The following is a 26,312-nucleotide window of genomic DNA, read 5'->3' as shown; positions in this document are numbered from 1 at the left end:
ATCATCTGTGAAAATTTCAACTGTCTAGCTATCACGGTTCATGAGATACAGGCTGGTGACAGACGGACGGACGGACGGACAGCGAAGTCTCAGTAATAGGGTCCCGTTTGACCCTTTGGGTACGGAACCCTAAAAATGACCCACCCTAATACATACATTGCAAGTTAAATAAAAGTTTGTAAAATACTGTTTATAATGCGATTAAAAATGGCTAGTTGTAAAAAACCGTCGGATCAGAATTCTGTACCCCTAGTGTAAATTTATTCGATAGCGAAACGTGACGTACGCGTTTGGGTTAAGTCTCATTTTGTATGGGATTTAGAAACAGCGCACCAAGCGGGATGTTTTGGAAACTCAAAATCCCATACAAAATGAGAGTTAACGCAAAGGCGTATGTCACGTTTCGGTGTCGAACAAATGTACACTAGAGGTACAGATCCAAATAGTTCATCATCGGCAAAGGTTGCCAGTGCTCAACGAGTGTTAGGCTCGGCAACGCGCATGCCTCTGGAGTTGCATGCGTCGCTATGGAGACTGCTCATCATCAGGTGGGCTGTATGCTTGTTTACCACCGACGTAACAAAATAAAAACAACTTCGTAAAAAATTTAAGACCGCAATACAGATTGCAATACATCGTTTAAATTACTTTAAATCAATAAATGCACTAGCAGAAAGCGTGGTAGCAAGCTCCAAGGTTTACCTAAGGGTGGGGGGGGGGGGCATAAGGCGGGAAATCGATTTGTGTAGACTTTAGCTGCAATTATTCTATTTATAGCTCAGAACTCATTAGTGGCATATATTTGCTCGACTTAAGAGGAAATACTATTCAATTTTCCATACAAAATTTCTTGACATTTTCCTCTCCGGATTTTGGCCCTAGATTATATTTCTATACGAGTTCAATATTACCAGTTTGTCTGTAGGTACGTTTTGCTTTTTTTGTTATTCTTGTGTTTAGGTATAATAAGAACTAGGTTACAATAAAAAGTTCTAAAAATGGCCAAATAAATACGCCGTAAACAGACGCCTAGCATACAAAAATCATAACGGCAAGTCAAGCCATTTCCGTCAGTAGAATAAAGCGACAAATTAAAAAAAGTAGGCGCTAAGAGTTATCGTTCTATAGACTTTTTTCTACTGATAACGTTGTTTGACCGGTTATAAATATACTATTTCAAAAAAGCGGCCAAGTGCGAGTTGGACTCGCCCATGAAGGGTTCCGTACCATTTATGACGTTTTATAAAAACTACTTACTAGATCTCGTTCAAAACCAATTTTCGGTGGAAGTTTGCATGGTAATATACATCATAATTATATTTTTTTTAGTTTTATCATTCTGTTAGTTTAGAAGTTACAGGCGAGGGGGACACATTTTACTACTTTGGAAGTGTCTCTCGCGCAAACTATTCAGTTTAGAAAAAATATATTAGAAACCTCATTTTTGAAGACCTATCCATAAATACCCCACACGTATGGGATTGATATAAAAAAAAATTTGAGATTCAGTTCTAAGTATGGGAAACCCCCAAAAAAATTTTTTTTTTCAATTTTCGTGTGAAAGTCTTCATTCGGTTCACAGAATACATCTACTTACCAAGTTTCAACCGTATAGTTCTTACAGTTTCGGAAAAAAGTGGCTGTGACATCCGGACGGACAGACAGACAGGCACGACGAATCCATAATGGTTCCCTTTTTGCCATTTGGCTACGGAACCTTAAAAAGTATAAATTTTATAGCAGTCCTTTGCTGTTCTTTAACACGACTTTTAGAAATCTGGGAAGTGTATTGGAGCGTTTTTCTAAGCTATAAGAGGAAGCCTAACCAAGATACCAACCGTTTGCGCCATAGTAAGGAAACGCTAATGTCTAATATCCATTGTACTTATATGGATGAGTGATAGAGCGACATTACCGTTTCGTTCGCTACGGCGCAAACGATTGGCATCTTGGTTTGTTTCTTTGGACTTCACGTGACCGAATGCTGACAGCGATCCAGTGGCGCTCCACTACCAGGTGTAGCCGGCATTCGTTGGTGGTTTTAGACGGTAGTCCTACCCCTGGTTGGTCCGTCAACCCTCCTGGTTCCCCGGGACCAGTACGGCTATCACGACTTTGACACTGACATTAACAAACGTCTGCGGATCTTATTTTCTATACATCTCGCTCGCTCTAATACACAAGCTAGCCAATATGTCAGTGTCTGGTCAGTGGCAAGCTCGTTGTGAGGGTACAGGTGGCAGGCTAAATGCATTTCCCCAAGAAGGCAAGAAAAAGGCTTTGACAGGACTTACCAGTGCGACTTCTCGATCCCTTGTCGCTGCCATCCACAGAGTCTCCTGAGCCTTTGCCCAGCTGCTGAAGCCGTTCAGCTAGCCCATGGATCTTCGAGGCCAAGGTGTGTTTCGTCTGTTAAATATTTAGACATTTTACTAAAAACTCAAGAGCCACATGACATAGTCGCCGAGATAAAATCTCTCACATTTTAAAACTACAAACTGAAGTACCTACCTAACGTGAAACCTAAGCATCTGGTTGACGTAACTGGTGACCGAAGAGCTGGCGGCGTCCTCGCACAACGTATCAGCATTGCGATACAACGAGGAAATGCCGTCAGCATCCTTGGTAGGTACATCGGGGACATTTGTGGTGAACCACCTTAAGGGCGAAAATCTTTTAAACGTCTTGCAGGCGGTGAGGCGATAACACAAAAGTGCTGACCAATAGTATGGCACTTAAAAAAGTGGGTGTCGAAAAAAAAGGTTAGCTCAGGTAAAGTTTATTGTCGTCCATTGTCTTTGTGCCGGCCGCCATTTGCAAACTGAGATAATGAATCCTATATGCATCCTATTTGGTTATCTTTATGGGGAGGCGAAGTTTAGCCTAAATAACAACAACTAATAAACGGTCCTTACTACTTATTGCTTGTCTCATTACCTGCTTTCACCCTTTTTATTATTAAGATAATTAATTCTAAATGCATCGTAATTGGTTATCTCTATGGGAGGCGGAGTTTAGCTCGATCGTAAGGATAGAGGCAAAAAAAAAAACTGAACTGGTTCACAGCGAAAGTATACGGTTATTGTAAGTACCTAATATGAAAGTTGGCATAAACATTTATGTGCAACATACACGGTGTTTTTTAAACTCCATAACGTCGGGGTATGGTTAAGTAAACTGAATGGCATGGTTATTTTTTTAATTATTTTTTTTGTTCGTAAAATTAAATTAATAGCATTGTTGTAACACGGACATTAGGTATATTTAAATCCACCAAACAATTAAAAATTATTGCATCGAATCGAATATCGAATTCGGCGACAATTTTTCGAAAACAGAGACAGACGTATAAACCTGTCACAGCCTGTGACAGCGGTGCATGCGGCGACGGAGCTGACGGCATCCACTTCTTAAGGACAGAGACAAGTGTATAATCCTGTCCCGCTCACCTGATGATCTCCATGCGCAGTGACGGCTGCGCACGCGGCGGCTGAACTGGCGGCAGCCATTTCACGAAGCGCCGGCCGACGGTCACGCCGGACGAATGACAGGAATAAATGCCTGGAATAATGCGTTTATTTACTACAATCGAAGGGTTAGTGATTGTACAGCACAGATATCGGCCCTATTATGGACAGTATTTGAATTCTAAGGTACTATATATTATAGTTTTATTTTTTGTATTATCTATAGACAAATCGATTTGCCTCCTCGGACGGCTAAAGAATGGAATGCGCTCCCGCCATCGTATTCCCTGATAAAAATGACCTCGGTCTCTGTAAAGCACGAGTGAATAGGCTACTACGTTTTCACTTTCCATCAGGTGTGACTAGGGCCAATCGCCGATCAGTTTATAATAATAATAATAAAGATACCTGGGTGCTTAGCCAACGTGCCAATCGTTAACGGCGGCGGTGGCTAGTCACACCTGAAGGAAAGTGAAGACAGGGCCTAAGATGGAGCTCACCGGTTCAGTTGTAGCCTGTTCACCCTGGACTGAAATAAGCATTTAGATTTGATTTTATTACCTGGAGAGTTCATCTGGAGCTGAGCACTCAAGGAAATTGTCCAGAAACCAGCGGAATCCTTCGAAGTCGATGTCCTGCAACAAACAGAAATGACGTTCAGTTACCATCATCATCACCATCCCAGAGTTTTGAAGGAAAACTATATTAAAACAAAAAAAAATTACCCCTCTCAACCCCCTAAATTACCGTCTAAAATAAGAAATAAGCGGTTTTGACTTATTTATAATAACAGTCGCGCTAATTACTGTAAACTGTAACTGTTCCAAAAAGCTGCCTCCATCAAACGGTCTCTGAGAAAACCGCATCAAACCAATTTGCCAGACGGACGTGATTCCATAAGTGTTCCGTGAACAAAGTTTTGTTCGGAACACTAAAAAAGAGTCATAGAGATAAACCATGATAAGTCTGCAACGGTTTTGATAGTACAGTCAGCATCAAAAGTAGCGGATGAAAGAACGCGCCAAAAGTATCTGATATTTCGGATATTTTTTCCAAATATAGATACATTTCTAAAATTCGCATTCAAAACTATATTTTCTACAGTCTTAGTTGCTATATATTAAATACATCACTTTTTGTTAAGCTGCTACAGAATGGTAGATACTTATGAAGCGTTATTTGATCCGCTACATTTGATGCTGACTGTACATGCAGTGCAACTGTTATTTAACCTTCATAATTTCAGAGAACTTTCAAACTATTAAAACCGTTGCAGACTTATCTTGGTCTAATTTTATGAACCTAGCCGCCGCTCTGCAATGGAAGCTACGCTCTTATTTTAAAACGACATTCTGAAAAATCTGAAATAACACAAAATTCTAGAACTTTCATGTAAAAATTACCTATGTTTACGAAACATTTTTAGATTAGACTAGTTTTCATTACTAGAAAATGTACACATAAACATAAAAAACTTCTACTCGCTGTATTTTCTTCACGAACCTGCCTTGGTAGGTAGGTAGGATTAACCGGACAACTGTTATGACAGCTTATTGCGTCGAAATAGGTTATTGGCCGGGGGGCAGCTGTGTTGTCGATATATCGACGCTTAAGAATCAATACTGTCTAACTAACATTTTTTAAGTTTTTTACCTTTTAATGCAGTTATGTTCGTTATCTTTTTCTGCATCTAACTGCATTAAAAGGTAAAAAACGTAAAAAATGTTAGTTAGACAGTATTGATTCTTAAGCGTCGATGTGGTACCTAAACAGTATCTATGTTTTAGTTTAGTTGGAGCGCATCGCCAACAAACTGCTTTACAGTTTGGGGAAACTTTAATTAGAGGTACATTGTATATTGTGATTTGTGACATAAATTTAAAAAAAGGTTCCTGTGACACAATATAATTGGGGTGGTAAAAAAGTCCGATCCCTCCGTAATGAATAGGCTCAAGTCCCCCGTTTTTATCAGAGTTAGTCAGCGGTGTAGGGGGATGCCGGGTAATCACGAACGATGGGTAATCGCGAACACGGCTGTTTCGCTACGTTAGAAAGAAATAACATGATTTCACTTATCGCCATTAAAAATCACGCTATCACTAGGGCCAATCGACTGGCGGAGCGTTACGGGCGCAAAGCAAAAACGAATTCAAAGATTATATAGTAGTAATAGTTTTAAAACGACAATTATTTGCATAAATAATTAGTAGCTGAGGATTTAAATGCCAGGCAATAAACTAGCATTATATTTTTTTTGTTTTATTACCTTGGTGGGTATTGGTAGTATTGGCGAACGTATTGAGTGGATCAGTTATGAACGTTCGGCTTTACCCCATATATAATAAAAATCAGCTCTTTAACTTGTTAATTTAGTATTGTATCGTGACAATAAAGAATGTTTAGCTATTTCATTAAAATTAAAAGTAATCCTTCATTTTACGTTTGTTAAAATGGACCCATAATAGTACATTACGATACAAGTGCGAAAAATAGGAAATTCGTAAAGAGTGGCGATAAATTAAAACACGACCGAAGGGAGTGTTTTAAATCGACACGAGTTGCGAATTACCTATTCGCACATGTATCGTACAACGTTTTACAGTACATATGGCCCTTTAAATATTCGACACAGTTACGTAATATGCTAATTTTCGCACTAGTGCGCTAAAGTGGCACCATATGTACTGTAAAATGTGTACAGACATGCAATCGTTTTCACTTTTTTGGAATTTAAGATTAATCCTGTATATTATCTGTCGTACATGATCTAATTTTTAGGCTAGTTTGGATTAATTGCGAACGATAGTAATTGCTCCATCAGGTGTACGTGGTTGCCCGACCAGCGTCAGGTAAACACGAATACTAGGTTTGTTTTTGTCATAAAAGTTGATTAAAAAAAAATTAATCATGTTGATTGAACTAGTTTAAAATAGGTACAGTAATTTTCCTTTCAGAAGATTTATATTATTAAAGTTAACCTATAAAAACTATCTTTTGAAATATTTCAAAACTACCTAAGGTAAGGTAAGGTGTTCGTAATTACCCCGCTTTCCCTTAAGCGTTTATATGTATATAGAACCGCCTACTCCACATTAAATAGGTATATGAAGCATAATTAATCTTCCAGCCAAGTTCATATTTGTCTTGTGATCTCCGTTACTTTCAATTACCTACGTAGGTAGTATTACGCTACACAATCGCTAGGGCACCTCCCATACAAAGAGATTTTTTTTGATTTTTTTTTTGCATTGACCCAATAGTGTGTGTTATCGTTGGATAGGACTTTCGAAACGAATAGGGTCTCTTACTTTTGAACTTAAAAGGGAACTTATAAGTTTCGCTCTTCTAAAAAAAAAAATTTCTTGTAAAAGAAAGGAAAACCTACAAACCTAGTTTTTTATTGTGTCAATAACATACTAAAATCATGGAAAATAGAAAATGTTTAGAAGTGGAAAAACGTTTTCTCCTTTTTGGACGACCACGTGCTCTATTCCCTCTTAAACTCTCTCTGAGGAAACGGAGACTACCTCCGACCGCACTTAATCGTCCTAATAGACCAAGTTAATAATTTAATATCATATACCACACAAAATGAACTCTAACAACCTACGATTAAGTTTCAAAATGAACTGACTTACGTTAATAATCTATACTGTATTGCAAAATCAACTCTAACATTTAGGTAATAAGGTTTAGAACACAAGAATAGGCTATGTTATTACGGAGTCCACAAGAAATTACGTTAATAATTCTAGCGCATTAGAAAATGAGCACTAGTAGATTAGACATACGGCTGACATTTTAACAAATAAATGTTGCCTTTAAAAAGCTTAAGTCGTGGAATTTTTAAGTAAAATTACACTCTTTTCGGAGACTAAAGAACTCTTTAAAGTCATACAAATATGAACTTAAAAGCTTAATCTATGTTTAATTTTAATTGAGGATGCTCGCAGTGTCGAAGCCGGAGTCGGGAGCGTGGCTTCACGCGCTTCCCTCTCCGCACTTGGGTACACTGCTTGACAACGACTCGACGCGGATTGCAGTTGCTCTTCGCCTGGGCTGTGCAGTGTGTGAACCCCACGCTTGCATCTGCGGTACTAGGGTGGAGAGCAGCGGTCATCACGCGTTGAGTTGTGGTCGGTGTGCAGGGAGGTTTCCGCGGCACCACGCGCTTAATGATATCGTGCGGAGAGCGCTAGTTTCTGCAAACGTCCCGTGCGTGCTGGAACCTCCGGGCCTCAGTCGCTCTGATGGGAAGAGACCTGATGGGTTGACGTTGGTTCCTTGGGAGAAGGGGAAATGTTTAGTGTGGGACGCAACGTGCGTCAGCACTTTCGCGGCGTCGCATATTGGCCGTACGGTTGAGGATGGCAGGGGCAGCGGCCGAGTTGGCTGCGGTTCGCAAGCGGGAGAAATATGAGGTCCTTGCGAACTATTTATTTGTTCCGCTTGCTGTAGAAACCGCCGGGTGCTGGTGTGCCGAGGCCAAGGCCTTTTTCGAGGAAGTTGGGAGACGCATGCGAGAGAGAGGGTTGGATCCTCGCTCAGGGACCTTCCTGATGCAAAGATTATCCATAGCCGTTCAACGTGGCAACGCGGCGAGTGTCATGGGTACTTTTGCGTCGGGGGGGTCGTGGGGTGAATTTCTAGTATAGGGCGTTATTTAGGTTAGGTTAGTAGTAAAGACCTGATGTCATGTACTCTTTAGTAGTTAAATTTCTAGTTTTAGTTTAGTCTCAATTGTTAGCTTAAAAATGTTTCGTTGTTAAAGTCTTAATTTAATTTTTTTTAAATTGTGTAATTAGTAATTGTTATAATATCGTCCTGTAATCTAGTATTAAGTTTCTTATGTTTTTTGTTACTTGTGTTTTGATTTTAGCACACTTGAAAGTTTATTCTAAGACGAAATGTATTTGTGTAATAAATTGACTAGTGAAACAAGATATCCTCTAAGTGAAATGGTGAAAATTTAATTTCCATTATAAAGCGTGTAGGGTTAAGTTTTTAGCTTGATGGAGCGCCGGAGGGGTAACTTCCGCTTTGACCTTTAAGATAATGAGCATGTAAATTATGAAAACATTTGATACGAAGTAGGTCGTGTGCTTGGGTAGCCGAGTGGTTGGGGGCTCTGTAGCCTTACCACGAGTTTGCCACCGACATATTCGCTAGCGTCTGTGTGACTCTTTCTATACATATCGCTCGCCAGAGATGTGACTTATTGGAAACACGTGTATTTAAAATGCAAAATACCTATTATGTTTTTTTTTAAATACTTTTTGAAAATAACTATTTTGTATTTTATTTAAAATAGTTTTTGGAACCTATTTTCTATTTTAAAATAAAAAATACTTTTTATCAAGAAATGTAGGTAGGAGTTACAATCTCTTCTGACGTTACAATCCTTGCAACTTTCTCATTCTTTTAACATAGAACTGAGGGCCCACCGCGAACCACGTTCGACAGGTTGCCTCCCTAACACACTTACGTACGAATTTACAAGTGCGACAGAGAGGCAATACGTCGAACGTGGTTCGCGGTAGGCCCTCTGGAATCTGTTAGTAACGCCGCACATGACCACAAGCGTAGCGAGTGGTTAGTGTAAAAGTGAAATCTTGAGCGTTGCGAGGGTTTCAACTGAGGCACGAGAGGTGAACAAATTGGGTTTCTGGTGTCTCGACCTCGAGACTTTTTCACCACACCAAAGATAGGCATATACTAGCTGTAAAATATTACGAATGTAAATGAATGCTTTTAAAAATTAACCGTTATAAACCTTCACTTAAAAGTCCATTCTAACGATTAACATGAGGAAACAACTCGAAATTTGCACTCAAGAGGACTGTTTTCAAAGAATAAACAGAGCCTTTCCAACTAAGAAATTCCGAGTAATATTTTTTAGTTCAGACTAGGTACCTATTCACTATTCAGAGTACCTTTTATCGCAAAGTATTTGTATTTTAAAAATGTATAATAAAATACGTGCTTTAAATACAAATTTAAAAACTATTTTGTATTTTGCATTTGAAATAGTATATCCAGGAAGTATTTCAATGTTGTATTTAAATACTTTTTGTAAACTATTTTTCACATATAGTTTATTCGCACTAATATGTCAGCACGAGCGAGATGCATAGAAAGTAGCTTACGCAGACGCTAGCCAATATGTCAGGGTCAAACTCGTGGTAAGGCTACTGCTGCTAATGCAGAGGACGCTGGTCCCAGCGGAGGTCTTGGTCACTTTTTCTTTCGTATATGATATCTATTCCAGTTTATAATTTCATCTATTTCCTCAGGAAAAGCCCCCCCTCCCCAGTATCATCAATATCATCATAGTACAGTCGCCATCAGATATATCGGAGCGGCCGAGGTGCTAAAAATATCTGAACAAACACTTTTTTTTTTAACAAACACTAACGCCTTGACAATAGTTACGTTCAGATATTTGTCAGCACTTTGGCCGCTCCGATTTATATGATGGCGACTGTATTTTGTTCAATAGATACATAGCTCCGTGGTTGATATACATTAACACTGTAATATTTTTAGTCATTGTATTAGAATTTGTTTTGGGAGCGCTGGAGGCCTAGCGGTAAGAGCATGCAAATTGCAATCCGGAGGTCGCGGGTTCAAACCCCGGCTCGTACTAATGAGTTTTTCGGAACTTATGTACGAAATATCATTTGATATTTACCAGTCGCTTTTCGGTGAAGGAAAACATCGTGAGGAAACCGGATTAATCCCAATAAGGCCTAGTTTACTTTCTGGGTTGGAAGGTCAGATGGCAGTCGCTTTCTAACTAGTGCCTACGCCGATTCTCGAGATTAGTTGCCAAGCGGACCCCAGGCTCCCATGGGCAGCGGAAAAATGCCAAGACAATGCGAGGAAGAAGAGATATTAGAATTTGTTTTAATTCATTTCTTAGCTTTAGTCTGAAATTAGCCACCGAAATTTAAAGTTCCCCAATCTTGCCTCAAGGTGGAAAGTCTTAAATATAATATTGTCTCGACTTTCACCTTGTAATTCTCGATTAATTATGTTCCAAAGTTATTGTACAATTATATACGCAGTCTTTTGACATGGAATAAACGCTGTACCTTAACAAAAAAGTGGACGACCGCGCGAAATCGCTTTTTCATAGAAACGTAGTCTTCTAACATTTTCCTCTCTGGGTAAAATCGAAAAAATAAATAATAATTGTATGTTTTAGAATCAAAAAGCCCACAGTTGTGTTAGTCTACTCTATCGAAACTTCGCATAATATAAATTATTCGCGAGCAAAATATGAATTACAATCAAATTAAACACTATGTTTAAAAAAATTACACCATTTTTTTATTGTTATGACTAGTGTTGCAACTATGATTAGCGTTTAGTTCAATTATTTTTTTAATTCTACAATTTCTTGTAGGATTGTTAGTAAGAAACTTTAAATTGTGATAATAGTTATTGTAGGTAATGTACAGTCACGTCTGAAAATGTCGGTACAAAAAATGTGCTAAAAATATGTATACACTACCTTAATATATGGGCAACAAGCTCGTGTATACATATTTTTGGCACTTTTTTCGTATCGATATTTTCAGACGTGACCGTACTTCGACAAGTTTGTTCTAGGTAAAGTCAACCGAGGTACAGGAAACTATAGGGTTACGTCTATTATTTATTTTTCGAATACGATTGGCTGGAACGCACACTATGTTACGTTTTATTTCCACGTAGCTCATGCCTTAACACTAGATAACGGGAGCTCTTGTAATTCACATTGATTTAAAAAAAAAACACTCAAATAGACGCCATAATCGCATCGTAGCATTTAACACATTCAGAGGGCCTACCGGGAACCACGTTCAACGTGTTGCCTCCCTGTCACACTTACGTACGAAATTACAAGTGCGATAGAGAGGCAACACGTCGAACATGGTTCGCGGTAGGCCCTCAGTCCCAGCGCGAGCTACACGCTACAAGCGTAGTTGATAACACGGGAACACCCGTGTGTAGCGAAAAGCGCCTACGAATAGAGAACCCGCCTAGCGGGTCGCTGGCAGTGAATGTGTTAACCCTTTTGACCTTACCTACGAACTTTCGTCCTTTAATCGTTTTCTAAGAGTTGCTAAAAGACTTAAACTTGATGAATTCAAATCGAACGTCTTTCTCTAAACTCTCAATACTGATTATATTTAAGCCGTGCCAGTTCGAAGTTCGTTGCCTAGCAACGGTCCCCATGGAGGCAGACGCCGCCATCTTTGAGGTTATAAATACATTCAGAGTTCTCTTCAAAAGGCATTGGCCGGAATACTTAGGTGTTTTTATGATTTCTAATATTGTAATGCCGCATACAGTTCGGCCTTCATTTATTGATTAAATAAATAAATATTATATGGACATTCTTATGAACATTGACTAAGTCCCACGCCACGGTCCCTGACAACGATATATATCTATAACGAAAGGGGATAGAAGTTTATATGTGGGACGAGCTTTCTTTTAAGCTAGGAACTTGAAAGTTGGTAAACGGGCATTACCTCTATATTGAAATAGACGAAAACTGATACATAATACCTTTTTTGAAAATTCATTCCCTAAGTTAGTGAAAAAAGGGTTGTAAGTTTGCATTGGGAACGAAAGTTTTTGTAAATAGTGATCTTAAAATGGTAAAAAGACACAATAATAGGAAACGAGAACAGTGATTTCAACGTTTTTAGAAATTCATTCCCCAAGGGAGTTAAGATGGCGTTCAGTTTGTATTAACCGCACATATGGTTTTTATATATTTTTTGTTTTGCTGCGACGCACACAACATTTCCTATATGTATGGAACAGTATTATTTAAATGTATTATTATTATTATTATTATTTTTCTTCTCTTTCTACTACTATTTTGTATAAATGTGTATTTCTCTCATATAATTTTGTATTATCTGTTTTTTTTGTCATTTTATTAATTGTATTTCCTGTGTGTATTGTGGCAAACAAATAAACGGATTATCTATCTATCTATCATTAATCCCCTAAATTGGTGAAAAAAGAGTTCAAAGTTTTCAAAATTTCTAGTCGATATTTTCGAGCAATTTTCGACACAAAATACATGGGTCAAGTGACCCGTTTTAATATTGTTTTTTTTTACGTGGTAAAAGCGTTCATCTTGTAATCCGAAGGTGACGTAGATAGATAGATAGAATACTCTTTATTGGCACACCTCAGTAAAAATATACAAGAAAAATAAACCATTGATTAACCACCAATGAGTTTTTCGGAACTTATGTACGAAATGTCATTTGATATCTACCAATCGCTTTTTGGTGAAGAAAAACATCGTGAGGAAACCGGACTAATCCCAATAAGGCCTAATAGTTTATCCTCTGGATTGGAAAAAATACGCCAATTCTAGAGTCAAGCGGACCCCAGGCTCCCATGAGCCGTGGTATAAATGCCGAGACAACGCGAGGAAGATGATGATCATATGGTTATGATGGAATAGTATGGCAAAAAAGTAGGAAATGTCTCAGATCCTGCTCAGATCACATGGAATTGTCGGCCTAGGCGAAGCCGAAGTCGACAAACATGGTGATCCAAAACTTTATTATTTACTATCCTATATTACGGTTTATTTTATATATGTCACCGTAAAATTGTAAACACTCGTCAGTTTATAATCTCGCTAGTTACATTATAAACTGGCGGTAGTTAGATTACAAACTAACCTAACCTAACCTACGTGAGATTATAAACTAACGGGTGCACAATCTTACGGTGTCATATATATTTATATGTATGTTTATGTGTGTCTATATGTATTTCTTATATGTCTATATTTATTCAGTGTAATTATGTGTGTGAATGCAGGCTTCATGACGTTTTAGCAACACCTACTTTTTCGATTTACTTCTCTGTTTCCGCTACCCAAAGGTTGTCTAGAAGAGATCGCTCTTCAGCTATAAGACCGCCTGTTGTCTGCCTCTACATTTAATCAATTGTTTACATTTTTTTTCTTGTATCTTTTTACTGAGGTGTGCCAATAATGAGTATTCTATCTATCTATATATCAATCCGAGGGATGATTTTGTTCTGTTCAACGGAGCCGGAAAGAGGCAACTTCGTTTAGAAAGCTGACGCTTCCTACACCGAGAACAGAAAAATATATTAGTTGATTTACAAAACCGGCTTACACACGGATGGGGGTACCGGGATGGCATAAGACCGTAAGTCATACTTAAATCGGCTTATTTCCTTTAACACGCCACCGCGCCTGTAAAGGGTTTTCACACCTAAGCCTTCCTAAATATTTATGAAACGTTTCGCATTTGTCAGTGTGATCGTTCTTGTTAAGTTTGTAATTCTGGGAACTCATTAACTTTATAAATTTAAAAATGTCTAAAAGCACCTAATTAAGTAAGTTGTAGCATTAAAGGCATTAATACCTTTGAAATGACTAATACTTATCCTACGAATAGTCTATTATACATACATACATATAAGTACATACCGGCACGCACCGCACGCACGCACGCACTCACGCACGAACGCACGCACACACACACACACACACACACACACACATATTGTTTTTATTTTAGGTTTGGAAATTTTTAGGTTTTCGTATATTGTATCAATAGTTTATTTGTTGTTAACCTAGGGAAGAGCGGTGCCTTCCAACACAGGCATTTCTTTCTTTACCGGGCGCCTCCATCTCCTAAATCATAGCCAATAGTCATGTGTATTTTAAAGAAATAAATAATTTTGTATACTTGTTAGCTTTGAATTTTAGTCACCGTCACCGCGCTACATGGCTCGGAGAGGCTTAAATAATCAACATATGATGCGATTTGACGAAGCACATGAAATGACACTCTCACGCACAAAATTTCATTATATTCCCGATTCACTGCTTTCGCGATCTGAGCCCCTGGTGTAAATTTATTCGACAGCGAAACGTGACGTACGCGTTTGCGTTAAGTCTCATTTTGTATGGGATTTAGAAACAGCGCGCCAAACGATTTTGGAAACTCAAAATCCCATACAAAATGAAACTTAACGCATACGCGTACGTACGTAGGGGTGCTGATACTTCAAAGTCCAATAAGAATATGTAAATACTCGTATAACGTTAATATGTTTGTATATTAAAGATGCAGTGAGATCTGGTCCTTCTTGTTGAGCAGTGAGTGAAATTGTTACTTTTAGTTATTTTTAACAAAAAAAGTTCCTAATTGACAAGTTCAAGTAATAAGCTTTTGTGCAAAAATAGTTTTTTTTCAATCAATAGATAATATATTGCCTGAATGCTATTTTACTATTTACTAGAAAAATACCTTTATTTGGCCGTTTTTAGCGTTGTTTGAAGTAACCTAGTTCTTATGAAAACAAGGATATCAAAATAGCAAAACTTACAGACACAGATACTGGTAATATTAAATTCATAATATAAAAAAAAATCGTCTAGAGCCAAAATCCAGAGAGAAAAATGGTCGAGAACGTTTGCATGGTGAAATTACCACTAATATAATGTATTCTCTTTTAAAATTGGTTTTAACGTATTGTAGCATGTGTATAAAGCATTTGAAATAATATGTCTTCATCGGAAGATCAGCGCTGGAAGCCACCAGCAACATGCTGAAATGAGGCTATTTCGTGGCACTTTACACTTCCTTTGTTTTTGTTATATCATGTAATTTAATGTGTCTTGTTTGTGCCTACGAATAAAAAATATTCTATTCGTTCTATTCTTTTATAATATCTATTTTAAAATCTATGGTCTCTTACGGATACAATAGGAAACGTCTAAGAGGATGAAAGTATTTCGAATCAATGTTGTGTGCTCAGAAGCTCTTAGTAAGTTTCATTTGAAAATAGAATTCAATAGCGATTGGCCTAGAAAACTAACTGAAGAAAAAGATCTTTAGAATAAAGAAGTGGAGTGAGGAATGAATGTTATAATCAATAAGTAGAGGTCTATGGGGTCCCAGCGCACAGATGTTTTTTGCAGAAATCGCGAAGCGTCTGGTTGACGTAACTGGTGACCGAAGAGCTGGCGGCTTCCTCGCAAAACGTATCAGCATTGCGATACAACGAGGAATTGCCGCTAGTACCCTTGGTAAAATGCCTCAAAGGCCTATTTTAGATTTGAGCTAGTAATAATAATCCTCTGTATATATCCATCATGTATATTGTTGTTGTAAATAAAGATCATAAAAAAATTAAGTAGTCCGTTTAAAATTGCAGCGACTCGAATAGAATAAAATGAGTGAGTAACCATACATCATATTTTCATAGAAATTTGTCATTAATTATGACATTTTTAGTATGAATTTTATGAGATTTTTCGACTCAGGTCCTAATCTGTTAAATAAAAGCCTTTGTTTCTTTTCTGGAGAAGCGTATTTAGCGCTCTGTAGTTGACTCTGTTCACCCAGCTCAGATCACCCGGGTCAATTAAGTAAACTAAAAATACACTTTATTCACCTTTACGTCATTGACCCGGGTGATCTGAGCTGGGTTAAATGAATCAACTACAGGTTTAGCGCGTGCCAAAGCAACCATGTCGTTAAAAAGCACCTATAGTGATAGTATTGAGGTTCATATTGATGTAACAGCTCATTTTAAAATAACGAGTTATGGTAATGTAGGACGATCGGTTGCCTGTGTGTGGCCTGTCAGATAACAGAATGAGCTGTCACATGAATCTGAACCATGTAAATAGGAAGATAAGATTGTTTTTTAAACGAGTTTGTTCTCCAGTCAGTACTGGTAACTGCTTTAAAAATAAATCAAGGCTTTTTTTTTACAGATTAGAGTTCGAACCGAAAAAATCATTTCATAATATTCATACAACTAATACACACTTTGTCATTATAAATGCCATACAAAGCTTGGTCCCACTCTACCATGACTATGATTATGATAATGCTGATTATGATGATGTCTTAAGATCCATTTATATAGTAATTATCTAAAAAAGCATTCTCCATAAATGCAGACTTCATCAAAATAAAATTGAGCAATCAATCGTCGTCACCTCGAGGGTCGCAAGCATGGTTTTTTCCGTTAGGCATGGTTATACCCTTAAATTAGCAAAAAAACGTGTAAAGTCGTTATCAAGGAATTTAGGGATAGCTAAGGAGAGTATAAAAAAAAATAGTGCTAATGATTCCCAGAAAAAAAATGCAAAAAGACGGTCAAAGTAACATGCGTTCTTTATTCCGTTGCCAATTTGAGGGCTAAGGATTTTTTTTAAGTTAATATACTCAACATGTTCTATGCATTTCTACTTAAGCTCCCTAAAGCCGCATAATTACGCTATGTCTTTGGGCGGTTCACTAGATAACTTTGTGAATTGTGTCTAATTTGTCAAGTCGGTGGTTAAGGAAATTGGGGTACAATTTAATCGAGATTCATTTCACATTTTTTAGCATAATTAAGGGCATTTATTCATCACATATTAAGCTTATAGTGCTGAGGGGTGGGAAAGTTACACTTTGGTGCTAAAAGGATCGATAGTATATTATAAGTACTGCATATATTTTTGATATAACCACAAACTTAAACGAGACTTAGGTTTTAATGGTATGAAATTATTCTGAATACTTGTAACCGCAACGTCATAATTAATTTCTGAAAATATTTTGAGCGGCAATGTATTTCGTACATAGTCATCATTTGTGACTGTTGTGACATGGCGTCATTAAGTAAGTAAGTACATATTCTTTATTGCACCAACAATTATACAGTTTACATACATGTAAAACTACAAATTTTAAAGAAAAATAGAACCAGGTAACAACAGGTGGTCTTATCGCTTAAAAGCGATCTCTTCCAAACAACCTTTAGGTAGCAGGAAATGTAGAACTCATTAATGCGGCATTTGAGTTAAAACTAAGTAATGATTGCTTGCTGAATTAATTTATGTGGAAAAATAAAAGTCGTAATTTTTTCGATAAAACCTATGAAAGTGTTTTCATTGAAGCCGAAACTACTAACTTATGTTGTCGTATCGAAAATACACTCTGGATATGTCAAAGCACCGTTGGCACTACATTTTGGTGCCTAGACCAGGATACGAAGGTCGATGGTTCGAATCTCCCTCAAGGCGGTAAATTATTCATTTTTTCTGTCAATTTAAAATTACACAGTAAACTTTTATCGAAGCTGATGCGATTTAACGATCACAAAGACATTTTAAGTATACATTTTCACATTTCGTTTGCCATTTTGAACTGTCAGCAGTTTTAGCCCGGATAAGAGTTAAAATTAGTCGTCTATTCCGTGCATTTTTCACTCAGCTATTAAAACAAGTCTCTTTAAATGAAATTTCTACACGAACTGCGTGTTTCTTTCTCCTCCTTCTTCCTCGCGTTGGCCCGGCATTTTGCCACGGCTCATAGGAGCCTGGGGTCCGCTTGACAACTAATCCCAAGATTTGGCGTAGGCACTAGTTTTTACGAAAGCGACTGCCATCTGACCTTCCAACCCAGAGGGTAAACTAGGCCTTGTTAGGATTAGTCCGGTTTCCTCACGATGTTTTCCTTCACCGAAAAGCGACTGGTAAATATCAAATGATATTTCGTACATAAGTTCCGAAAAACTCATTGGTACGAGCCGGGATTCGAACCTGCGACCTCCGGATTGCAAGTCGCACGCTCTTACCGCTAGGCCACTAGCGCTTCCCTGCGTGTTTCTTTCTATTCTTTTTTAAATATTTAGAATAAATAAATAAATAAATATTATACGACATTATTACACAAATTGACTAAGTCCCACAGTAAGCTCAATAAGGCTTGTGTTGAGGGTACTTAGACAACGATATATATAATATATAAATATTTATAAATACATAGAAAACACCCATGACTCAGGAACAAATATCCATGCTCATCAGACGAATAAATGCCCTTACCAGGATTTGAACCCGGGACCATCAGCTTCGTAGGCAGGGTCACTATCCACTAGGCCAAACCGGTCGTCAAATAAAAGAAATAAAAGAATAAAAAAAAAAACAGTAACACGCAAACTTTCTCTTGGGTGTAACCCCTTGTGCTCTGAGGTTTGCATAATTGCGCAATGCTTCCAAGCTTACTTTATAACCTTGTAAGTTGTGTTTAATGTGTCTACCCGAAAGCTGGAGTTCAAATTTCGCGGGGATAGATGATTTTTTTCTTTATAAATGATTTAGTATCCTTTGTTCCATATTTTTTATACTATCCTCCACCTGTGTCTGCGCTCAGAAGTTTATTGGAAGAGATCCCTTATAGGGATAAGTTCACTTTTGTACATAATTAAATTGTACATATTTTGTTTTATCGTGTCTTCACCTCTCTTTTATATAACGAAGCGTTTACATACATACTTCGCTCGCAACCGCATCAATGTTGTTAAATTCCATAACCCTCATTTTCACCCTTAATATTTCAATAAATGTTTTATATTTTAAGATACTTTCCACGATTAAGACTGTGCGTTATCTGTCAGTATTTAAGTAACGGAACTATGGAAGGTGGAGGTGAGGAATGGAATCTCCATATACAAAAAAGTGTTATCATAAAACCTTACATAAGTGGCGCTACAATACCTAGAATACTTGAAGAATCAAATCATAGACAGCGCACTTCAGTCCGTCGATAACGCTTAGGTTCTTAGCTACTCTAGCGCTACTCTGGAGAGATTTGGAACTATTTATAGCTGATAACTGGACAATTTTGCATCAGTTCTGCCTATGGACATTGCATTCCTTACCTTCCATAAAAGGAACTTTATGGGCTGCTATAGAATGTACATAAGCCCCCTTGGTCCCTGAAGTTTGCATAATCGCGCAATACCTCCGGGCGGTTTGCTTGATAACCTTGTGAGTTGTGTTTAATTTGTCAACTCACTGGTTGAGGGCATTGGCTATTCTACATTTATTCTAATATTAATATTTATAATTATAAATGTTTGTATAGCTTCGATGGCCAACTGGTATGTTTATTTTTTGAAGATAATATCGAATATGCAAAGAAACAATTTTAAAATTTAAATGATTAATGTTCACGGCTCTCGTGTTGGAATACTTGGAATCTTGTGGTTTTTACAAGCTTTCATTTAAATTACCCTGTTAGTAAGTAAGTAAGTAATCATCTGTATATATCCATTATGTATATTGTTATTGTAAATCAATAGTAAGTAAACACTTTATTGTACGAGAAAAAAGAAATATTGATTACATCAGACATAACATAATTGTGGAGTACAAAAGCGAACTTATCCCTAAGAGGGATCTCTTCCAAATAACCGTTAAAAGTATATATATCGTTGTCTAAGTACCCTCAACACAAGCCTTATTGAGCTTACTGTGGGACTTAGTCAATTTGTGTAATAATGTCCTATAAAAAATAAAAATAAAACCTATACCTAAAAGAGTAATTACAAGCTATACATAAAGTAATTATGTATTATTACATACTATAAATAATGATATAAATAAAAGAGTAGTATGTATGTAAGCTAAATTTGACCCACTTCCCGATTTCCAATTGAGCTGTAATTTTGCATACGTATGTAAATCGGATGACAATGCGGTATTATGATGACATGGAGCTGATCTGATGATGGAGACAGGACGTGGCCATGAGAACTCTCTGTGTGTTTCTGTGAGTGATAAAATAACATAAACTAATTGTGTTTGGGGTTGTTAGAATTGTCATAGTGAGTATTAGTTGCCTGTGGAAAGAAAAACTCAGTCAGCGGTAAAGTTATTCAATTTTTCTTTTAATTTTGAATTTTTTATCAGCATATTATTCTATGCATTACTACATTGTCTACTTTGTATATCTTTTGATCCCTAACTCCCTAAGGTTTACTCGCATTAAACCTCCAGGCGTTTCCTGATAACCCCGTGAGTTGTGTTTAACTTGCCGAACCACAAACAGGAAATTGGGACACAATTTAATATGTGGAGATTTCTTAGGAAGCAACAAAGAGAATGCATGTAATTAATATGGTAAGCAATCCAATACGGAATAAACTTTTAAACGAGTGCCGTTTTCTTAAAATTAAAGTGCGTTTTTAAAATCGCTAAGGACACGTTCCCAAAAACGTGACACTTATTCCTTTTTTCAAAAAAGATTCGATTTCGCATGTTTTTAAATCGTGATCGTTAAAATGTAAATCAAACAATTGATAAATACTGAAATATCCCAGTTTACAATTTTGCCTATAACTTTAAAAAAATAGAAATTTTAGCTATCTTAGATCAGGTTTTAAACTAAGCAATTTGCCCAGTCATCTTCTGCCCAAAACGGGTATTCTCGGAATGAGAGCTCGAAAGATCGTATAAATTTTCATTGTGGCGTTCTAAATGTACTCACAAAAATCTAAGCATAGATCGTGTGCGCGTCGGAAGTTATTCAAGGTCTAATGTCAAAAAGGAGCAACAGACATTTTCAGCTTCATCGGAAACCGGGAAGTGGGTCAAATTTAAGTTGCAAGATTTGACCCGTACAGACTTATAAACACATACAACATATAACATTGCAAGTTAAATAAAAGGTTGTAATAAATCTAAAAAAGGCAAAGAGCTTCTGTCAGTTCTAGTTGAAAGTAAGCCTCTTATGGAACCACTACGTTCATGTCAAGTTGACTTTATTTCGCAGATTCACATCCATTTGTAGGTGCTTTTTAGAATTCTTACATCTGCACTTACTAGTTTCTAAGGTACAGTCATAGAGAAATAAGTAACATAGAGTGCTCACTCCATACATCAGTTTTGGTACCAAAATGATTATTATCTTCGTAGTCGACATCTAGCATCGAGTAGCGGAATTATCAGTACCACACGTCCATGCTTCACATATGGGTCAATACGAAAAAACATGCACGCTCTCGAATTACAACAATAACTTTCTGTATGCTGTTGTCTAACTAGCCAAAAATATTATTATACAAGAATTATACTTATATTATCTCGCAGTATGAAGTTATACTAAATTAAGTGCGTACCTGGTCGTATCTTCGTGACCCATATGTGGGTCATGGAGGTGTGGAGATAATGCAACGTGACCCATATATGGCGCAGTGGACTCTGAACGTGTTAAAGTACGTTTTTGCACCTTAATTAGTTAGTTATGCTGGGCATTTTCCGCAAATCGACAACCATTGTGCTTATTTTGCGTGAATACGAGGTAGCGCTACTCTAGTCAACCCAGCTCTTTCACGAAACCTAGCAGTGTCTTCAGGTCGCTAACTGCCTCCTTTAGTATGCACAGAGTCTCTAGGTATTTGTTCCTGTATACTTCTACCTGTTTACAGTCTAGGAGAATATGTTTCGCTGTTTCCTCTTCCATGCACACCCGTCCGTTCCGTCCGTTTTACGCATTATTTAGGTGTTTGTTTAGTGTGTTATGTCCTGTAATTAATCCTACTATTTTCGTAGTTTACTTACTTTATAATGTTTCTTACATTATATTTAAGGCTTGGTAAAGTTTTATTTTAATTTTTATAATATATACTTACTTATTTTATAAACTTTACACTTATGTGGTTTTGCACTGCCCAATAACTTTATTTCTAGCCACTGAATCGCTATCTGAAGGTTGTCTGGAAGAGATCGCTTTTTAGCGATAAGTCCGCCTGTTGTTACCTACTTACTTATGTCCTTTTTTTTTGTTTGTAACATGTATATTTCTTTGTAGTGCACAATAAAGTATTTTATTATTATTTGTATGTCTTTCCCATCACGGAACAATGGTGCTCCGGACCTTTGGGAGGCGTGCGCGGAGCCGAAGCCATCACGTAGAGACCCTTTTGACACTCTAATGAAATGTAAGGGGTACACCTAGCGGATGTTGCCCTTGCCCGTGTCATGGGACGCACGCAGAAGCAGCACCCGCCAGGGTGCAAGGACTATTTGAGGGTTGATGGAATCTAAAATGAACTGGGCTATTGGGTGAAAGCGATGAACTAAATACTGGGCTATGGGATAAAAAACCGGACGCCTGCCTAATTTATTATTATATTTCCTTTATTTATTTTTGGTCTTAGGCTAGGTCATTTATAATATGAATATAAAAGTAAAATATAAAAACACTTACAAAACAATACAAAATATATATAAACACATTATAAAAAACCTAACTTAGGGTGCCGCCAGCAGCGGGGCAGGGCCCAAGCTGCCGGTGGTCAGGGCCGCAAAGAGAGGAACCGGCGGACTATCCGCGCCGTGTCCAAGATCACCGCCTTCTGCATCTGACCCTTGATCCAACCACCTAGCGAGAGTCTCTCAAGGTGTTGGTCGAGACTCTTCGCTATGAGACCATTCGCTGAAACGACTATCGGGACGATGATCGTCGAATCAACATCCCACATGGCGGTTATCTCGTGAGCCAAGTCTAGGTACTTACTGGACTTGTCCTTCTCGGCTTTCACGAGATTCTCATCATGGGGGGATGGTGATGTCGACGAGCACGGCCCGGCGTTGCGATCGATCTATTATCACGATGTCAGGCTTATTGGCTACAATAGTCCTGGCAGTGATAATAGATCGATCCCAATAGAGCGTGGCACGACCATTTTCGAGAACTGGCGCAGGTGAGTACTTGTAGTACGGTACTTCGCGGTCCACAAGGCCGTATAGAAGAGCAAGTTGCTGGTGAATAATCCTGGCTACGAGATTATGTCTGTGCAAGTACTCGCCGTTAGCAAGATGAGAACAACCGGAAATTATATGCCTGAGTGACTCTCCGGGACGGCGGCATGCCCGACAAATGTCGACCGTACCGTCCTTCAGGATATATTTCCGATAGTTGTTCGTCATCATCACTTCGTCCGCAATTGCACAGGCAAAACCCTCGGTTTCTCCGAAGAGGTCCCCGAATCGTAACCAGTTCACCGACGCGAGCAGGTCCACGTCGGGTCCCGTGAGGGCCTTGTAGAACCGCCCGTGTAGCACCTTACTCTCCCATGCCGCCTTGCGATCCGCAGTACTTAGTACCACAGGTTTGCGCCAGTTCTCGTTTGCCAAGGAGAGCGGCGTGAGGTTCCTGTCTACTGCCACCACATCACGATGCATCCCACACTCGTTGTTAAGGAAATAATTCCTGAGATTGCACACCTCGCGGTTGTGGAGATCTTTGGCGTTTAGGAAGCCGCGACCTCCACACTTCCGTGGGATATACAATCTCATAACTGACGAGCGTGGGTGTAGCATACGGTGTGTGGTTAGCAGTAGTCGGACCCTCCGATCCAGGGCGTCCAGCTCGGTCTGAGTCCACCTTAGTATGCCAAAGGAGTATGTGAGTAGGGGCATTACCCAGGCGTTGAAGGCGCGCACTTTGTTGCCGCCTGACAAAAGACTGTTAAGGACTTTTGTGAGCCGACTGAAAAAGCGCTCCTTCACCGACTGTCTAATACCCTCGTCCTCAATACCCAACGACTGTGTCATATCATTTTATTATTATTATTATTATTATAAAAACCGAACAAGTACGAGTCGGATTCGCCCACCTGTACAAACTTAACTTTTTTTTACACATTTATTTTTGTCAGATTTTTCCTGTACTTGTAGTGTAAGACGATATTACTTGACAAATATAGTTCTAGGTCAGCGCGAGTATCCTTTAAATTTTTATTCCCTTGAGAGTGTCGAAATACTGGTGTCGGTGTGCATTTTTTGCGGCATATCTAAACGGCCATACCTATATTTTTACGTGAACTTAGTATTATTAAGTATATTTACAATAACAATATATATGATGGACATATATAGAGGATTACTATAAATAGCTTAAATCTAAAATAGGCCCTTGAGGCATCGTACCAAGGATAACTTAGAAGTTTGATTTTTTCTTAGATTCAAGGGACTGTAGACCCGAGTATGTGGTTTTAATTTTAACTCGATACCTCCCCGGGTTCCCGAGATAAAGGGTTTTGATAGACAGACAAACGGACGGATGGACAATAAGTGATCCTATAAGGGCTCAGTTTTTTTTGCTTTTCAGGTACAGAACCCTAAAAATATAAACACGGTTTAAGATTTTTTTCACTATTTTACGTAGCTTTTTGTAGTGTCTATTTCTTGGTGAAATTATTATTTTAATGTTTTACTTGGGCAAAGTTCAGCACAAGGGCGAAGTTAGGGTTCTCTACAGTAGTTACTTTTCCCAAACCCTGATTTTAAATTAATTTGAAAATTGATAACCAGAATTACATTTTTCTTGGCAAGTTTTGGTTTGTAGGCGGCTAGAGAATACGTGAATTTGAATAGTATGGCTACCACGAGTTAGCATTTGATATTTACGTCAGCAACTGCGTGAACTCCCTCCACCAATTCATAAGAGCGAGCGAGATGGACTGCGATCGAGTTTACGCGGTCGCTAACGTAAACGTTAAGCGTCAACACGTGGTACGGCTACAGTTCAGTGGTTAAAAATCACGCGCCAGCTCTTATATAATAAATCTACCTACAATTTTCCTGTTAAGATAATTTATCTATTTTCGTCTTAAACATCCTCTTATTGTTTCAAGTACACAATCAGCTAAACTTGTACCTTTAATATTAAATTCCAATTGTAAGGAGTCGTCCATAATTTCTTAGTATTCAGCTGGGAATTATTTGCGAAACCTACAATAGAAGGTCGAATATTCTAGGAGGTTTGTGTGAGTCGAGTTTAAGGACGACGCTAGTATTGCGCTGTGATTGCGCTTGTCGAATTAACCGGTTTTTTAGGTTACAATTAAGTTCTTAAAACGTTCGTGTTCTTATAAAAGTTCAGAGGAAAATTGAAATAAACCGGTATTTACCGGTATTTTATAAACCGGTTCCGAACTTTGGTCAACAAAAAATAGTATTTAATATAGCAACGCTCTCAGGCGCGGACGTGTGCGACGGGTTTTACCTACAATGGCACCCGCGTGCGTGCGCCCGCACCGAACACCCGCGCCAACTAGCGGACGTATAAACTTTAATTATAAATAAATAAATATTATAGGGCATTATTATACAAATTGACTAAGCCCCACAGTAAGCTCAAGAAGACTTGTGTTGAGGGTACTCAGCCAACGACATATATAATATATAAATACTCAAATACATAGAAAACACCCAAGACTCAGGAACAAATATCCGTGCTCATCACACAAATAAATGCCTTTACCAGGATTTGAACCCGGGACCATCGGCTTCATAGGTCCCCACCGATGAAGCGACCGGTACCCCACTACCCACTAGGCCAGACTGGTCGTCGAATTAATTATTTTAAAGAATACTCGTAACGTAAGTGTCATTATAAATCTTTGGATTCGACTCACTCGCGTTCACATTTGGAACACCCAGGGTCTGAGCGGATCAAATATTTATTCCATTGTGTGCGGCGCTTGGTACACAAACAAACAGGGATCAGAACAGGTAAATATGTTTTATAATGTTTGCTATATATTATGTTTCATAAGTATTCATATTTTATTTTATGTTGTAATTGTAGCTCGAGATACAGGGCTTGTTTTTATGTGCCTGTAATTTTTAATAATTCCTTCGCTTTTTTAAATGTCCCATCATCGGATCTTGATGTTAATTAGACCAACTGTGAATATATTCTTAGCTTTTGACCGACCGGTTTGGCCTAGTGGGTAGTGACCCTGCCTACGAAGCTGATGGTCCCGGGTTCAAATCCTGGTAAGGGCATTTGTTCGTGTGATGATCATGGATATTTGTTCCTGAGTCATGGGTGTTTTCTATGTATTTACGTATTTATAAATATTTATATATTATATATATCGTTGTCTAAGTACCCTCAACACAAGCCTTATTGAGCTTACTGTGGGACTTCGTCAATTTGTGTAATAATGTCCTATAAATATTTATTTATTTATTTTATTTTACAA

General features: G+C 38.1%; 1 protein-coding gene across 2 annotated transcripts in view; it reads right to left on the bottom strand.

Annotated features, from left to right (window-relative positions):
- Positions 1–26,312, bottom strand: part of LOC133532149 (diacylglycerol kinase 1) — a 255,031-nt gene that overhangs the window by 25,379 nt on the left and 203,340 nt on the right. For both annotated transcript variants that reach the window (XM_061870680.1, XM_061870681.1), the window contains 3 exons: positions 4,029–4,102; positions 3,450–3,561; positions 2,295–2,409 (listed from right to left, as the gene is read on the bottom strand). In XM_061870680.1, coding sequence (XP_061726664.1) covers positions 2,295–2,409; positions 3,450–3,561; positions 4,029–4,102 — 301 coding nt within the window. The remainder of the gene's footprint in view (positions 1–2,294; positions 2,410–3,449; positions 3,562–4,028; positions 4,103–26,312) is intronic.

The sequence above is a fragment of the Cydia pomonella genome, chromosome 26, assembly GCF_033807575.1.
Source record: "Cydia pomonella isolate Wapato2018A chromosome 26, ilCydPomo1, whole genome shotgun sequence".
Lineage (NCBI taxonomy): Eukaryota > Metazoa > Arthropoda > Insecta > Lepidoptera > Tortricidae > Cydia > Cydia pomonella.
The sequence above is the reverse complement of the archived record's forward strand: the minus strand, read 5'-3'. Positions and strand labels throughout refer to the sequence as shown.